General features: G+C 39.1%; 1 protein-coding gene across 2 annotated transcripts in view; it reads right to left on the reverse strand.

Annotated features, from left to right (window-relative positions):
• The window catches only part of CPM (carboxypeptidase M), a 64,750-nt gene extending 46,265 nt beyond the window's left edge, over positions 1–18,485 (reverse strand). Inside the window, exons 1-2 of one of the 2 annotated variants that reach the window (XM_033118446.1) lie at positions 18,459–18,485; positions 17,993–18,155 (exon numbers count right to left, since the gene is read on the reverse strand). In XM_033118446.1, the coding sequence (XP_032974337.1) occupies positions 17,993–18,155; positions 18,459–18,464 (169 nt within the window). In that variant the 5' untranslated portion in view covers positions 18,465–18,485. Of the gene's footprint in view, positions 1–17,992; positions 18,156–18,440 lie in introns of both variants that reach the window. The other variant, XM_033118445.1, reaches the window with a different exon arrangement.
• Positions 18,486–18,788: the final 303 nt, after the last annotated feature.

Below are 18,788 nucleotides of genomic sequence, written 5' to 3' on the forward strand. Positions count from 1 at the left end.
AGAAGATAGAAAGCTCTTATCTGCTGAGGGCTAGTGATAAAGTGTGATAAAGAGAAATATGGGCTGGTCTTTTGCTAAGATTACTACATTATTATTAAACACACTTTCAAACCCCTTAAAGAGGTAGGGGATTTTCTGAATCAAGTTGCAAAACTAGAAAAACAAAAAAGCCCTTATTTTTCTATGTTCATTCACATTGGCAAGTACTATATGAATAAAGCCGATGAAAAGCAAAGGATGATTTGTTGCCCAGTATCTGAGCATGCTAGACCTCAATGGAATCAAATACAGTGTATCTGGAATATGACAGCTTATCCTGAGTCTTTTTTGCCAAACGTACCACCAGCAATTGGATCCTACAGAGAGAGACACAGCCTTACTATCTGATCTGGTTTCCTAATGTGGACCTCACAGTCTCATTAGAGGATGACCTTCGGCAATTCATTTAATCCAGTGACCTCATGTTCCTCTTCTGAAAAATGGAGGGTCTGCCTGGATGCTATAATTTGTATGGCCCTGGTCACAAGGTGTGTGGGCAGGAATGAGGTCAGCCTAAACCTGCAGTGCAGTGGGAACCACGCTCTGCAGATGGGAGCTGGGGTCTGAATGTGCCAGCTACTTGTTCTGTGGCCCTGGGCAAGTTATTTAACCACTGGCAAGTCAGTCTCTAAAGTTGTCAATTAGTATTTATCCTATAGGATGTTGTGAAGATTCAGTAAGATAAAGCAGAAATCCTGCCTTTCTTATGTCTGACACCAAAGATGCCCTCCATAAACAGCAGCTCCAAGCATTTTATACACCAAAGCATGTGTCAGTGCCACACTTCCAAGTTGCCAAATATCCTAATTTCTATAACAGCAATAATAGTAGCATAGACTTCTGTAGCATTCATTATGTGCCAATCACCTTGGGAACATTTAACGTCTATTCACTTGTTTAACCTTCTCAACAACCTATAAAGTAAATACTATTATTTTCATTTTACAAAAGATGAAATAGGTACACAGAGGGTAAGAAACTTTGCTGAGGATCATAGTTACTAAATAGCAGAACCAGGATTTGGACCCAGGTAATCTGTACTCTTCAGAGTCTGTGTTCTTAACCATTAAACTATTGTATGATTGTTTCCCAAATATCTGTGTATTTAGGGGTGAGGGTATAAATATGTTATATTTCCCTATTCCGATAGCTCCCCACTTTTCAATACTTGATATCAAGATCTCTTTCTTAGCAAGATTTTAAAAATTAAGATTACTTTGCTAAACAGTCAATTAATCTAATTTAAAATGACTGCCAGATGATAACTTGTTTTAAAGGCAGCTGTATAAAAACAAATATAAGAAAAGGCATTATTACCCTTCTCATTGGTCACTTGGACCTCTAAGATCACACTGTGATTCCTATGAGCCTAAGATGTTTGGAACTCAATTGCTTGGAGAGTTACCGTCTCATAACGGGCAGCTCTCTAGTCCTTTAGATTACACTACTTTCCTAGAGTTTCCACCTCAAAATTGAATGGTTTCTCACTAGACCACATGTACCATTATACCAGCTCATAATACATCCCATAGAGGAAATACAGTTAGGACTCCTGATGGAGCCCACCTCAGTGTTTGGCAGCCTGGGATTCTGTTAATTTACCCAACGTAAAAGGTTATTTTGTTTTCGTTTTTTAATTCACTTCTATCTCCATCTCTAGCACACAGGAAAAACCCTTTCCCCGACCCCTAGAAAGTGGGACCCCAGTGGTGAGGAATGAGAGTTATGTGTTTGACAGGACCACCTCATTCCCAGGATACACAGGAGTTGAGGCTGCTCGGCAAAGCTGAAGCGTCCCTATACTGCACCACCATCTTCTCCCAGACATTAAGGGTGCTGAGTGGACTCTGTCCTACCAACTGGGTGGCTTGATGTCTTATGCATAGTCTTCCCTCAGGGGTCCTGCAGCCTAACATCCAAGGTATCTTAGTCTGTGCTCATTGGGAAACCCAAGTTCCTGATGGCCAGATTCCACCCCCTACTCTCTAGGTCCACCTTGTCCAACAGAGTCTGTATGAGTCTGAATTTCAGTTGTGAGGAGACAGCTCCTGAGCCCAGCCAAGTCAGTAGAGGTGGATAAGTGTTCCCGAGCATTGTGAAATAGAGGGACTGTACCTGCCCAGAGTACAGCAAGGATGTGGGGGTGGGGAGGGTGACGAGTGAGATTGTTTGCCTAACCCAACACATAGGTGATCAGCCAAGATACTCTGTTATTCACTCAAGCTCCTAGCATTTGGCTTGATATATAGAATATAGTCAACATTCTCTGACAGATACAATCTTGTTTTGATAAGTTTCAGAGTGCTCGGAACCTTTGTGAAGCATCACTTATACATGTCCCACTAGAATACTATGTTCCAAAGGGCAGGAACTGATATACCTTGGCACACGCCAGAGAGTCTGGCACACTGCCTTGCTTACAGCATATACTCAGTCTATTCTTGCAAAGGCACCAGGGTTGAGGAAGTAGTTTTCATGCTACCCAACCCTGGTCCTGGAACCTTTCTCCAGTAAAGTCTTATGTGAAAATCCAGTGTGAAAAGTTAAAGCTAAGCAGCTCTGGTTTAAGGAGGAGGACCCCAAGCTGTCTTCTGTCTCCTCACCCACTGAATGAAGTAACTTAAGTCACTTCAACAGAAACTTGTAGGCTCTACAGACCATTTGAAAACCAAAAGAACTGGGGCCTTGAATCCTGACAGACCTGGCTTTGAGTTCCCACCTCTTTCTAGCTAAGTTGTCTTGGGCAAGTCACCTTTTCCCCAAGCTTTAGTTTCCCACCTATAAAACAAGGGTCACACTACCTAATTCCCTGATGTCAGGATTTAAAATAACAGGCGGAAGTAGCTAGTACATAGTAAGCATTCAATAAAGTGTCCATCTTTATTACTAATCTTCAAATACTTCTTTTTATTCTTTTTTAAACATATTTTCCCAAGGACAGAGAACAGAATGTCCTATGGAAACACAGTTCCCTTGGGGCTACAAATATTGCAATTTTAGTGAAGTATTACATAAGTCAAGATAGTTTCCCTATTTATCACTGTTCTTTGAATAATCTATTACACACACACACACACACACACACAACCATAATGACAAAAATCCTTCTGAAATTTGTATTTTCCAGTGAGCACAAACTGAGATACCCTCAATGCTAACACACATTAGAAATTGCTGTCCAGTCTTTATCGTTATCCGTATGTACAAGGGTGGTCCCATCTCCTCAGGATGCCGGGCTCCCCCTGCTTCCTGCAGCCCCATCCCACCCTGCCCCTTTAGCTCCAAGCTTCTTTTCCCATTCACTTTACCTGGAATTCCTATCCCCTCACCTGTCTGCCTGGTAATGTTCAAAGCTTTGTTCAAGTATCAGCTTCCTTGATAAGCCTTTCTCAACTTTACCAAGCACCCCGGAGGCCAGACCACTGTTATAGTACTTTCCCATTAAGGTGACGGGGCATAAAGCTCCCAGCTCTAGTTCCCAAAGAGAAAGGTCCAGGTCACGTTCTTCTTTGTATCCTCCCACACAGGTTCTGGGAGAAAACAGGAGCTCAATAAACATTTGTTGAACAAATGAATTTAAAAAGATGAATTTGGGTTAATGGCCCCAAATCTATCAGTTACCAAGATACACTTTTGGATCCTTCATTTCTTCATCTATAAAATCTATTTGTTCTCAGTTCTAAAATAGGAATGTAAATAACATTACAGAGTTTTTATGTAGCTTAAATGAGAAAAATCTGTAAAGGACCTAGCACAGTGCTTGGCACATAACAGGTACTCAATAAACAACCATTGCATTTCGTTGCTTTTCCCATCCTCACTGCTCCTATTGAATAGCTTACCTAGAACATGAAACCAAGATTAAGTTCCCTCTCAGTGCTGCTACATACCACCTGAAAATACAAATGGTTACACTGCATAATAGCAATATCCCCAAATTATTTTTAAATAGAAAGTATGTTTTCCTAGCTTGTGCACTGTTGGTGGGAATGTAAATTGGTGCAGCCACTATGGAAAACAGTATGGAAATTTCTCAAAAAAATTAAAAACTAGAACTACTATATGATCCAGCAATCCCACTTCTGGGTATATATGCAAAGGAAATGAAATCACTATCTCCAAGAGCTATCTCCATCCTCATGTTCACTGCAGCTTTATTCACAATAGCCAAGACATGGAAACAACCTACGTGTCCATAGATGGATGATTGGATAAAGGAAAGACATAGGGGTTGGCCGGTTGGTTCAGGTGGTTGGAGCTCCGTGCTCCTAACGCCGAAGGCTGCCGGTTCAATTCCCACATGGGCCAGTGGGCTCTCAACCACAAGGTTGCCGGTTCAACTCCTCGAGTCCTGCAAGGGATGGTGGGTTGTGTTCCCTGCAACTAAGATTGAACACGGCACCTTGAGCTGGAGCTGAGCTGCAGCCTCCACAACTAAGATTGAAAGGACAACAGCTTGACTTGGAAAAAGTCCTGGAAGTACACACTGTTCCCCAATAAAGTCCTGTTCTCCTTCCCCAATAATAAAAAAAAAATCTTAAAAAAAAATATATATAGATAGATAGATAGATAGATAGACATCAGAGGGTGCCATACAAATGTATACACATTTTAAGAAAAAAACTATTAAAATTGTAACACTATATACCAACAACAAAAGATCACTACCAGTCATGTATATACAATTTTTGGCACCCCCGGTTTGTGTGTGTGTGCGTCTGTGTGTATATACACACATACACATAATATACACATAGTATACATATATTATTCAGCCATAAAAAATAAAGAAATCCTGCCACTTGCATCAATATGGATGGACCTTGAGGGCATTATGCTAAGTGAAATAAGTCAGACAAAGACAAATACTGTATGATTTCATTTATATATGGAATCTAAAAAAGCTGAACTCATAGAAACAGAGTAGAATGGTGGTTGCTAGGGGCTGGGGAAAATGGGAAGATGTTGGTCAAAGGGTACAAAGTTCTAATAATAAGATGAATACGCTAGATCTGCACATGAGGATCTAATGTGCAGTATGGTGAGTATAGTTAAAGATACTGTATTATGTACTTTAAAGTAGTTAAAAGAGGAGATCTTAAATGTTCTCACCACCGCCACAACAAAATAGTAATTATGTGACGTGAAGGATGTGTCCACTAACCTCCTTATGGTCACTTTACAATATGCATGTGTATCAAATCATCACATCATATACTTCAAACTTACACAGTGTCATATATAATACCAATTATGTCTCCATATAACTGGAAAAAAATAAAGTATCTCTTCCTAGATACTCTGGTATTTCTCTTTGAATTCTAGATTTAATTAATATTTATTAGTTTCTTTACATTTGGCATACACAGAATTTATCTCCAACATAGCTGATTAAAATAGTTCTTTTTGTGTGTTTCATGCTCTGAGGGCAAAAAGACACTGTGTAATCACTATTGAAATATTTCTAGTAAGTTCTGTTGGTAAAAATAAATTATCTTTAAGGTTTAAGTGAACAATCTGGTCCAATTATCATATTTAAATTAGAACTTTTTACCCTTACAGTTCTTAGTTTTACAGATTTAATGTTACATTCTCTGAGCATTTAATGTTGGTGCTCTGGTTTACTCTCGCTGGTTTGCATTTTCTCACTTTTTTTTAAATTCCATAAATAGCTATTCTATTTATTTCTTAAAGGGAATCTTTATTGTAATGCAAGATGAATTATAAAATTATCAGAAAATTTCCCATCAAGAAAACAAAAATGTCATTTTCCAATGAAGCATGGATCCCTAGGATGAGTACAACTCCTGTTGGATGAAGCAAAGTCTTTAACAGTGGTACGAGGTCTTCCAGGATCTGCCCACTTTGCTGCCTCTCTCCCCTTCACAGGCCCCTCTCCAGCCAAACTGAATCTCTTTTGTTCCTCAAGGTCAACATGCTCCTTCACCACCAGGCCTTTGAATATGCTATGTATTGCCTTGCTTTGGCCCTCTCACCTGGTTGACTTCTATTTATTCCTCAGGTCTCAGCCACAATGAGTACCCCTCCATATACTCCCACAGGGCTGATCACATCTGTATTTGCCAGATGTCTCTTCCCTCCAGCTCACCCCTCAGACTGTCAATTCCATCAGGGCAGGGACCACATCTTTTACCTCTATATCCCTATGCCAGCACATGCCACAAACTTATTAGGCATTCAGGAAATGTTTGCTGAAGAAATGGAATGACTCTGTGTAGACAAAAATGGAATTTAGCTAACTATCCTTTGAGACATTTCACTTAACTTTCGGGTCCTCAGTTTTCACTCACAGCAGCATTCTGTAACCATGACCTCAGTGAGGAAAGAGTTAACACGGCCTGTCTGTTCTACTCACTTCTTATCTCTGGGAACACGTGCAGTCACAGTAACGACCCTTAACCAAACTGAGCAGGAAACTCCTGAAATGTTCACTAATTAATGATGTTATTTTGTACTCTCATGTCAGTGGGTCAAGATGTTCCAAGCCGAAAGCACTGTTTAAAGTAAACATGAAGATTCATGATGTACACCTGGTCCCCGGGGTGGACCTACACCCTGGCTGGTCACACAGCTCCCTTGAAGAACTCTGGACTGCCAAGACGGGAGTGGGCTTCCCTGGGTGGCGGTACCATTCACAGCTTGAGAGGAACATGCACCTGTAGGGTCCTCACCGAGGGAGAACAAGAAAGCTGATGCGTCTCTGTATACATATATCATTATCTTACTGTTTCTGCACTGTATCCTTTGCTTAATAACGCTTAGCTGTGTGACTTTATATTGAGTCGTGACTCCTTCCAGCAATTCACTAGTGGGTGTGGTCACAGGCCCCTAAAAGAGCCTCCTTCTTGAACAACTGATTCTCTTCCCGTCTCCTTTGTTGGTTTCTGTCTCTACCAGATTCTAAATGATATAGTGTCCTATAACTTTATTCTGGCCTTCTTTTATCTCCACTCTCTTGTTAAATTATTTTATTTTATTAGTCACATGGGTTTCAATACTATCTGTATCTCGATGACTCTCAAGCTTATTTCTACAGCCAAATCTCTCCCCTAAACTCCACATACAAACCCAACTGCCTACTGGACATCTTCACTGGATATCTACTAAGGACTTCAAACTTATAAAAGAAATGGTTTATTATCAGAACTCTTGGTCCTCTTCTAGTTTTTCCCATCTTAGTAAATAATACCTCCCACACTCAGTTGCCCAAGCATAAAACCTAAAAGGTCTTCCAGGATTTTTTTTATTTTTTCCTCATCTCTGCCCACCTCTCTTACAATCCATTAGCAAATATTGTTGGTTTTATTTCCAAAACAAATCTCTAATCCCTCTACTTCTCTCCATTTCTAATCCAACTCACCATCATCAACATTTGGCTGGATTATTATAATTATTTTCTCTGCTTCTATACTTGCCCCTTTCCAAGTAATTCTCTATTCCGCAAAGTTATCTTTTTTCAAATCCACATCAGATTACATCAATCTGCTGAAACCCCTTCAATGCTATTCTCAGAACAGAATTCAAAGCCTCCATGTTTGATCTGGCTTATCAGGCACTCTGTGAACTGTCCCCTGTACACCTCTCCAACTTCATCCAGTATCACTCTTCTCTGCTTACTGCACTTCAGCTCACTGGTCTCATTTCTGTCCTTAGAACACAGCAGAACCCTTTCTACCTCCTGCCCTTTGCACTCTCACCAGCTTCTACACTGTGAACCAGTGTACGCTATAGAGCCTGAAATCACACTTTGTAGGTACCTTTAGAAGTCCATGTTCTTAACACTCAGAAAGGCCAGAATGTGGTATTTCCCAATTTATCTTTGTTTATTCATCAATAGAAACTTACCAGTAAGAAATGATAAACCAGCTAGGCTTATCTATAGGTTATTTATAGTACAGTAAGATTATTCATCTGAGTCCCTAGGAGTAATAGAAAAAATAAATAAAATGTGTTCCCCAACCGAGCAACCTTTACCTGACGTTTAACTCCATGTGACCCTGGTATTATTATTAAGGTGTAAATAACTCTTTCTAATTAAAAGTGTAAAAACTCCTTAAAATGATCTGTGCTTCCCACATATCCCCAGGTGTCTACCCTTTCACAAGAGTGAATAAGGTTAAAATAATTTTAATGCTTGGGCTCAACTGAGTTACCAACAATGGGCAAGGGAATGAATATTTACTAGGAACTAAAAATTAAAGGTAAGATACTGTCAACAGTCTACAATGCCTGACAATTAAGTTCGTGAACTTGTTACAACGATGTTGCTAAGCTTTTTTCATATCAGAGGGATTGTTCATTATGAATTTGTACCAACTGGACAAACACTTAACCAAGTTTACTATTTGGAAGTGCTGAAAAGGCTGCGTGACAAAGTTAGACGACCTGAATTTTTCACCAATTCATGGCTCTTGCATCATGACAATGCACCAGCTCACATGGCACTGTCTGTGAGGGAGTTTTTAGCCAGTAAACAAATAACTATATTGGAACACCCTCCCTACTCACCTGATCTGGCCCCCAATGACTGCTTTCTTTACCCAAAGATAAAGGAAACATGGAAAGGAAGACATTTTGATGATATTCAGGACATCAAGAGTAATACAATGACAGCTCTGATGGCCATTCCAGAAGAGTTCCAAAATTGCTTTGAAGGGTGGACTAGGCACTGGCGTCAGTGCATAGCTTCCCAAGGGGAGTACTTGGAAGGTGACCGTAGTGATATTCAGCAATGAGGTGTGTAGCACTTTTTCTAGGATGAGTTTGCAACCTTAATTGTCAGACAGCATATTGGTGTATTTCCAAAACCTGTGCCTTTCTGAACCACTCACAGCAAGAATCATTAAACATGTCAAATGCCTTCATCTTAAATCTGTACAACATTCCTGAGTATGGAGGGGACAAAAAAGATACTTAAAATTGGTGAGTTTCAAATCTGTGCTTAACTTCTTTTTTGGAGGGGAGGTTTCATCTGTTTCTCTTTCTTTTTACATTCTCTAAACAGACACTTGAATTATTCTTGTGCTGTTCAAATAAAACCAAGGATATTTACTTACTTTTCTTAATGGAGGTGTGGGTGTATATTCTATATACACCCTCTGTTCTCTTAGTATGTTTGGTTAGCATTGGGGGTGGGGAAGTGCTGAAGGGAGGCGGGAACAGAACCACTTGAGGCTTGTCAGTGAATAATTCAATTATGCACTTTACTGCCTGAAAGACACTAACTTCCCCGCCGTCAGTGACTTCTCTGGCGCTGTGGCATGAGGTCCTCCAATCCTACCTTTCCAAGTTATATTACTTTCCATAAAGTCGTTTTAGCAAAAAAAGGTTACATTGCAAACAAATAATTTCATTTTCTTGAGAGACTGAAGTACTTATTACATACAGTATGTGTAACTATGTAAAGTTATACAACATAAAGTGACATATAGCATAGGTAACTATATAAAAGTATATATAAAAAGACGTCCTATACTTATACAACATAATAACACACTACATACTGTACACTAAACTGTATAACCATATATTTCCATTCATGTTTCGTTTACTATGCATGGAAAAACTCTTCAGCTTTGACCCTTTGAGTGCCTGTCACATAGAATAAGTATTCGGGCCTAGGATACAAAGATGAACAAGGCCTAGTCCTTGCTCTCCAGATGCAATGTAGCTGGAGCCACTGGAAGATACTCAGGAGGAGAAGCCCAAGGAAAATCCAGTTCTGCCCAGGGAATTAGAAAAAGGCTTCCAGGAGGAAGTACCATTTTGAACTAAGCCTCAATTAACTGAATAAATGATCACATGGTCTGTACCATCCATAACTGCTCTAAAAATGTGACGCTGCGCTCAATTTCACCCGCTGTATTTGCAATATACCTGCGCACTTTGTCAGGAAGGAGTCTGAAGCATGCATTTGGGTACCTGTCAGTTCTTGTGACTTCAGTGGTGCTCCGTAAATGTGGTTCTAGTTTGTTCAGAGAGCTTCCGATCAGAAAAATGAAAAAGCTGGGAAAGCAACTAATTGAAAGTTCTTTGTTTAAACAAATAGAAGAGTTACTTAGCTGGTTTCTTCTACTGAACTCTGTGATAGGGTAAATCCTCCAAATACGTAAGCACTACTGTTAATCCCTTTACACCCCACGTTATCTTCAGCTCTGAGTAAATTCATGATAAGTCTGTGGAGCCAGTTTGAAGGCACTTGTTTGAAGTTGGCGGCACTTTTCCTGAGGCAGTGAAGACTAAGCCCCCCAGTTGAGCTTGACGTAGTTATGGTCTCTGGGAAAGGTCAGAGACCAGAAAATTTGTACTTTAATTTAAACATCTGACATACAGAGATGAGAAACATTTTTAATGTACAACTCATGTCTGTTTTAACACAAACTCAAATTAGGACCTACTAACCTCTCAGCAAATTACTATACTAGGGGCAGGCCCGGTGGCTCAGGCGGTTGGAGCTCTGTGCTCCTAACTCCAAAGGCTGCCGGTTGGATTCCCACATGGGCCAGTGGGCTCTCAACCACAAAGTTACCAGTTAGATCCCTTGACTCCCACAAGGGATGGTGGGCTGCGCCCCCTGCAACTAGCAACAGCAACTGGACCTGGAGCTGAGCTGCACCCTCCACAACTAAGATTGAAAGGACAACAACTTGACTTGGAAAAAGTCCTAGAAGTACACACAGTTCCCCAATAAAGTCCTGTTACCCTTCCCCAATAAAATCTTAAAAAAAAAATTACTATACTACATTGAATTGCTAAGGAGTCAGAAAGGTTACCAATTGTTTTAAATCACTACATAGGAAGATTTGATTTAACTCCCTTCCCCTAACCCAAATGCATGTTGGTATTTGAGATAATATTAAGAATTTTAATACTTTGTTACTTTGTACCCTTAGACAAAGAGGTACATTCTAAATATACAAGCTGAAGGAAAAAAAATAGAGCTAATGGCAATTGTCTCTCAACTCTAGATACTGCTTTCAGCACAGTGTTATCTCCAGACACACATACATGTTCACTGACCAGGAACAGAAACCAACCACCTTTGGGATGCTGCTGCATAAATCTGAAGTGGGTCCTTATCAGCTCTCTATGCCTGTAATTTTAGACTAACAGTTCCTAACCCTATCAGTCTACGACTATTTTTTTATGTCCAATATTTTGCAACTCTTCCTTTACTGGCATTAAATTCATAGAAAATACAACATAATTTCAAAAAGATCAGCTCAGTGTTCAAACTGTACTTAGAGGAGAAATAAAAGGAAAGCAACTTAAAACATGGTATCAATATGTAAAAACTTGGGCACGATTCACTAGAAGACGTAATGAAAAAGTCAGATGCTTACATTTATATAGTCGTCCCTCTCTATCTGCGGGTGATTGGTTCCAGGACCCCTGTGGATACCCAAATCTGCCAATGCTCAAGTTCCTTATATAAAGTGGTGTAATATTTGCATATAATCTACACACATTCTCCTGAATACTTTAAATCATCTCTAGATTACTTATGAGTATAATACCTAATACAATGTAAATGCTATGTAAGCAGTTATTATACTATATTGTCTAGGGAATAATGACAAGAAAAACAGTCTGCACAGGTTCAGTGCAAATGCAACCATATCGGGCCTAACTACAAACTATATGTCAGCAACAATGTAACTTTTTTCCAAATATTTTCGATCTGTGGTTGATTGAATGAAGAAACTGTGGATACAGAAAATTATAATTGAGAGTAATTCAGTGGTATGGTCACTGGTGTCAGGACTTTATGAATGTGAAATATCTCTCAAGCAAATTCAGAGAAAAACAAAATAAAAAATTTCCTCAATTTACCTACAGTTACGTTCCTGGAAAGTTCACTATATGTTAAAATTGGAAAAAGTATTTTGTGTTTGCACAAAAAAACAGTTTGGTTTTAGACTCAGATAATTTTAAGCTGGTCTTTAACCTATGTACGGCATTAGAAAATGTGGGGGACAATTTTTCACTGTGCATAACTATTCTGTGCATTGAGATCAGGAGAATGCACCAGGAGGGTACCCCCACCTCTCCCACAAAGATTTCTTAAGTTATGGCCTACACCTCACTCTATTTCCAAAATTCCCTCTAGGGGGGGCTACCACTGTTCTCAACTCAAGAGATGGCAGTTTGGTGAATAGGTGTCCAGTAAGTGTGTAAACCAGAATCTCAGCCTTCTTCTGTCTCATAATCAAAGAGTTTTGGCATATAGAAAAGAAAATTTTAAGTCTACACCAAAAAGCGGAATTCAAATTGCTTTGGATGGAACTGTGTGAATACTGAAAACAGATCAAGGAATTCCACAGATCACTCAGCACAAGGCCCTTTCTTGGATGATAGAAGATGCTTGTCAACTTTTTCAGAATCACAGGGGTTAGGGTCAAGAACAGAGAAAAAGGTACCTGGAGAAACTTTTATCTACAAATCTCTAGCAAAGAGATTTAAGGTTTATTCACTATTTGGCACAAGACAGACTTTGGTTCCATCACCCCTCTGTCTTTAACAAACTGTGGACAATTCACTTAATCTCAATTCTTCACGTGTAAATTGGGGAATAATAAAGGTATTTCATACCATTGTTAGAATGAGTAAGTGAAACATATACGTGTATGTAAAGTGCCAGGCAAATAGTAAAATTCAGTTGACATAGCCTGTCATTATTTTTCTAAAATTTCAAATGCCACTTTCCCGTAGAGGATTTTTGTTTAGATATATTTGAGATTTGGAATAAAAATGATTACTAGATAAAAGAAGCAGAGTAAAACTCTGTGCTACTTTTAAGATATTCTGTCTCAATTTTCTCTTAAAATATTCTACAGACATGGGGGTCATCTAAATCATTTCCTTATAAGAAAAAAAAAAAGGCAATGCCTTAAAAAATCCCCAAATGGTTATAAAACAAGGCTGATATCCACAAGATGTTTCAGAAGACTTTGCATTTCAAGTTAAAATAGGGGAAAGACTTGCTAAACCAATGTAACTTTAAATCACAAACGTGTATTACAGCTGAAATTCGTAGATTTTAGTGGTTTTATTGATATTTAATCCTCAATATGTCCCCCTCTTTTACATCACACAGAGCATTTTATCAGGATCGCAAGCAAACTGGCCTTAAGACCACACTTGAGAAATGAACAGAGTGTGATAGAAAACTCAATGTTGTGGCAAAACATAACACACAATGTTTTTTTCCAAGGACAAATCACTAGCCAAAACCTACCCAAGGGCAGGAGACGATGAAAGATCTGTGTATGCGAACACATGCATCTTTGGGGTAGGAATCTAAGCCGATTCTAGGGAGATTTTTGAGCATCTGAAATTGTATAAAGACTCCTGGCAGAGGGACTAAATAAATTATCTGTTGAATGAATATATGGAGGTGAGAGTTCTTGGGAAAAAACCTGAGAAATAAATTCTCCCTTATACTTTAACCACAACAATAAAAAGTTGGTACTACAGTAATCTTTCATCATCATCGTCCTCATCTCAACGTAAGATCTATCCTCTTACCAAATTTCTAAGTACATAATACAGTATTATTATCTATGGGTACTACATGGTACAGTAGTTCTTCAGGACATATTCATCTTGTATAACTGAAACTTTGTATTGCACTCTTTGACAAATACTATGGGAATCTTTCAAACCACTAATACCAGTACTGATTTATGACCAGTATAAGATTTAGAAGAGTTGTTTTCTTCTTAGCATACATTTCTTGCAAGATTATAAATCCATACAATCTTTGTGGAAAACAATTTGTTCATATGTATCAAATACATAAAGCTGCTTACGACCAGTAATTTCATGTTTGGAAATGTATACCTAACAGCAGCTCTTATGTAGCACTTAGTATGTGCCAGAAATTATTCAACAACCCAGGGTCACACTGTGACAAAGTAGAGAATCTAGAATTTGAACTTGGGCACTGTGGTTCCAAAGCCTGTGTTCTGACAACTTTTGCTGTCTTAGTGAAGATGTTCACTATGGCACTGTTTATAGAAGAAAAAGTTTAGAAGCAAACTAAATGTCCATCAGTGGGGTGTGAGTTAAATAAACAATACTACATCCATTGATAGGACACAAAGCAGGCATTAAAAATTAAGTTTTAGAACTAACTTGTTTGCATGGACAAACAAGATTATTTGGCTCAGTGGGCGGAGGGGAAAGGCACAAAACAGCACTTATAGTGGTTCTAGCCTACAAAATGTTTCCTTGGGATGGTGAGATTTTAATTTTCTTCTTGGTGCTTTGCTGGATCTTCCAGATTTTCTAAATGAACTTAAATTTTTTTTTGTACTTAGAAAAAAATTACTAATAACAAATTTCTCTCTAGATCAGCACAGCCCTCAAAATACAATGTGTTATATATGTAATTTAAAATGTTCTAGTAACCATACCCACAGTAACAAAAGTAAAATTAATTTTTAAGTATTTGTTTAACCTATATGTCTAAAGTATTATCTTTTCAACAAGTAGTCAATATAAAAATAGCATTAATAGAATATTTTACTTTTTTGTATTAAGTCTTCAGTCACTTTAGGAAATCTCAGTTTGGTCTAGTCACATTTTAACTGCTCATAAGCCAAGGGGCTAATGGGTACTGTAACGGACAACACAGCTAAAGATCCTTGGCAGAAGCCACCCTTTCAGATCAAATAAGCCTAAACCATGACTCTGAAACCCTCCACCAACAACCTTAGTCACCATATAACCATCTACATCTGTGTCAAGATGCTTCTTTACAGAAAAAAAGAGATGTGCTTGGGAAATAGGTGAATCTCAATTTCAATTCTCCCTCTAACCCTGTCAGCTGTGTGATCTTCAGCAAGTTAATTAACTTATCTGTGCCTCATTTGACTTGTGCGACAAATGAGGAAAATTCCTATTTTGAGTTGTGCAGATTGAAATAATGTGTTAAAACACGCTATACGTGGACAACACTGGGTAACAGAGATTTTATTATCTACCTATTGTCCTTTGCAATCTTCCTTATTCAGATAAAGATTAGACTTAGCAGAAGGCAAGACAAGATTCTTAAAACAGGGATGGTAGGCAATCCCATTTAAAATGGTCCTAGAACTAATGTGTTGGGGTGTGAAGAGCCAAGCTGGGGAAATGCACAATAAATACATTCATATTTTAAAGGGGCTACCTGATTGCAAGGAACATCTTTGCTTGCTTCACACACCTTTCATTCAGCAAATATTCAATCCATTAACCAGATATAGATGACTGAATATGTGCCAGGCATCTTGCTATACAAAGGGGGTTAGAAGTGGAAAAAAGAAAAAAGGATGCACGTCCTTAACTGAATAGAGGAGTGAACTAATGAACCAATGAACAGTGTACTTTTACTGATTTTTTTCAACTCATTTGTCAGTTCTTTTTTTTTTTTTTTTTTTTTGAGTTGCTTCTCTATTTCACACAGAGTTTCTTTACTATGTTATTAGGTAGTGGGATTCCCTCCAAAAGACTCAACTGATATATGGTGTCTGCTATGGTTGAATCGAGGTGAAGGGTATACATGGGTTTCAAACACTTCAAAATAAAAAAAAACTGGAAAAAAAATCACCAAATGTAATAGAAGGTGATTATCATGACATGTATCAATGGTTTTATAGCATCACTCTTTATAACAAAGATCATCAGAAACGATACAGATTAGTCCCAAAGAGGTGAATGACTAAGAAAACTCAGATAATCAAGAGGATAAAAATACTATATGGCAACCAATGCACATCTGCAGACTTTGCCAGTTCATGGAAATATGTAATGAAATAATGTGAATGGGGAAAAAAGGAATAGAATCCATGATTACAACAATGGAAATAAATGTGATATACACTGACAAAAAATTAAAAATGCATTTGATGAGGTAGGAATATTATTTTCTTCCCTTCTGGGTAGGCTGCCCACATTCATAACAAAAAAAAAAAAAAGGAAAGAAAGAAAATAGCACATATAATAAATCCTGTTTGCTAAGCAAACTTATCTCACACTAGAGGGCAGGTCAGCTAGGGAAAATTGCCTACGTATCTAGTGAAAAGAGTGCCGACAAAGGAGCACTGTCTTTCAGTGCTCATGCTAACGTGCAGTTTAACCTACCACTTGGAACCGAATAGTAGATTTGGGATTTTTCTTAATCTGAGTAATTATTCAGAACATACTCGGCGCAAACATTTGACCACTATGGGTCAGATTTTATTTTTACATTATAACTTCTTAGTCCTTCAATTAACTACAGGAGTGCTGGCTTTCACTATTCTGTGGTCTGATATCATGCAGGATAGATCAAAATAGCTGGTTCACATTAAGAAAGTCCCCAGCTTTCTTTCACAAGCCAAGCACTTTGTGCTTGAAATAAATAAAAGCTTTTCAAATCATTTACTACTTAAAATTAACAACATCCTCATCATGTTGTGGTTTAAATGATGACTGAATGACTCAAGCTAGCTGTGTTCAATATTTCCTTTATTAATATAATTAGTATTCTTAGATGTCTTTAAGTTTCTCTAGACTTAGGGGGAAATGACTTGAAAAGGTTGAATACACATGCTGATTCAAGATAGGATTTCTCATATATCGAACCTCTATAATTTTGAATTATAGAGCAATATAGAGTAATTAGGACACAACTCTTTGGCAACGTTGTTTAAAAACAAAAGTACAATTATACACAGAAGCCCAGGATTTTTATTTTGCATTGCACATAAGTAAACTTATGTAATACTTCTTGAAAAACTGTGACCTTAATTTTTTGGGGAAAGAATAAGAATATGGTAATTAAGAGACTCCCAATTGGCTGAAAAGCTCAGAGCTAAAATCCAGGTAGGTTTTGAACACACTTACAAAGCATTGAGATCAAAATTGTATAAGCTTGACAAAACTTTTGATTTAAGCATTAAATTTTCTGGTAATCTCTTTGGGGGTAGCAATATAATAAAAAACTAAGAAATAATATCTGATAAAATTATTTGCATTGACCCCAAATGTCTAAGCCTTGAAGTAGTGATCTTGATTATAAAATTCACAATCTGGGTGATCTTGGGTAAAATACTTAATTTCTCTATGATTCAAGTTCTCCAGCTATAAAAGTGAGAACTACTTAATGCAATATATTGTTATGTTTATGCTTAATGTATAGTTTCTAAATTAAAACAATAAAGTAAATTAAACAATAAAAATCAAAATGCTAGAAGCAGTGCCAATCACTGTTAATGTATATTTATTATTCAGCACTTGTCTTATTCAAATGGTAATTTAAAAAAAAAAAACAGCCTTCAACAGTATCAGAGCCACTTTTTTTGCATAACGTTAAGCATTTGGCTAATTATACTTGACTCAAATCTTACCAACAGAACTGTACTATTTAAAAGAAACTTGAAAAATGATGGTTTTATGTAACTTTAAGCCATAGGGCTAATTATACATGACATAGAAATCTCACCAACAGAGCTGCACTATTTTAGTTTAAAAGAGGCTTGAAGAAATGATACTAACAGTCCAAATCATATTTAAAGAAGTCAACAAAAAGGGAAACCTGAGATGGATAAACGGACTTCCTTGGCAGAAGTTTATTTAGAAAAGGAACTAAAATACACATCCCAGGCAACCAATGTCTGCAAGATCCAAAAAGACAGAACGCCATTAACTCATAGGACTCAACGATACCGAATGACTGCTGCGATGTTTAGTAAACCTCAGGTCTTCCTACTACTACTCCCCTGACAAAATAAAACAGCACGACATACAAAAGCAGAAAACAACCCACGAGCAAGGCACTGGAGTACCCGCTTAGAGTCTGTCTGAGTAGCTTCACGCAGAGAGGGCACGAAGCTAAGGCATATTTATGAATGAAAGCGAGGACGGGGGGCTGGGGGGGGGTTGGAAAACTGCACGAGACGGACCCTACCTTTCACAGATTTCCCAATACTGTGTAAGTGAGTGATAGAACTGTAGTTTTGGGCAACATTCTTCAAAAACTCTTCCATCTCTTCCTGGTGGTGGTAGCTGAAATCCAGCGTAGCTACCACAGGCAGGAGCACCCCTAGCCAGAGGCAGGCGAAGTCCATGTTCTAGGGATGAATAAAAATGATAATAAAGCTGAGAACAGACAAGGAAAGGGGCCGCGGGGGGGCTGGTGTGGACGTTACTAGCTCCTGACACTATCGCTCCCTGCTTCCTAAGGAGGTAAAAGTTGGAAGCAACACCTTCGGGAGTTAGTGCAATCGGAACACGGGCAACCTCGGGTGCCCTCCATCCCGCCGCCCGCCCCTCTCTCTCCTCCACTAGTCTTCGCTGCCAGCCGCCGCCCGGCAGCTGCAGCAGCTGCACTCGGCCACACGCGCCCTCACCCTCACCCCTGCACAGGCGCGCACCTCCATCCACCCGCAGTCTCAGCGCTGGGCCAGCGATTATAGCCGGGCCAGGGGGCGGGTGCACCGAGGCCCCGCCCCCACAGCCTGACTGACATCCGCCGGCCCACTCAGGCACCGCGAGGTCCCTCTTGGGCGCGGCGGAGACACAGCCCCGGGGCCTCTGCCTCTTTCGCACCTGGGCTCTCGGGCTGTCGCGCAGTGCGGGATTCCAGGGAAGCGTCGGGCGGTGCGCGTGGGCGGCAGTCTTAATCATTGCTAGGTTGGAAGTGTGTCCTCACCTAGATCAGGGCTCCGAGGGCCGCTGGTGGGGTCCGGGGCGCTCCAATGAGG

Source organism: Rhinolophus ferrumequinum, chromosome 10, assembly GCF_004115265.2.
Source record: "Rhinolophus ferrumequinum isolate MPI-CBG mRhiFer1 chromosome 10, mRhiFer1_v1.p, whole genome shotgun sequence".
NCBI lineage: Eukaryota > Metazoa > Chordata > Mammalia > Chiroptera > Rhinolophidae > Rhinolophus > Rhinolophus ferrumequinum.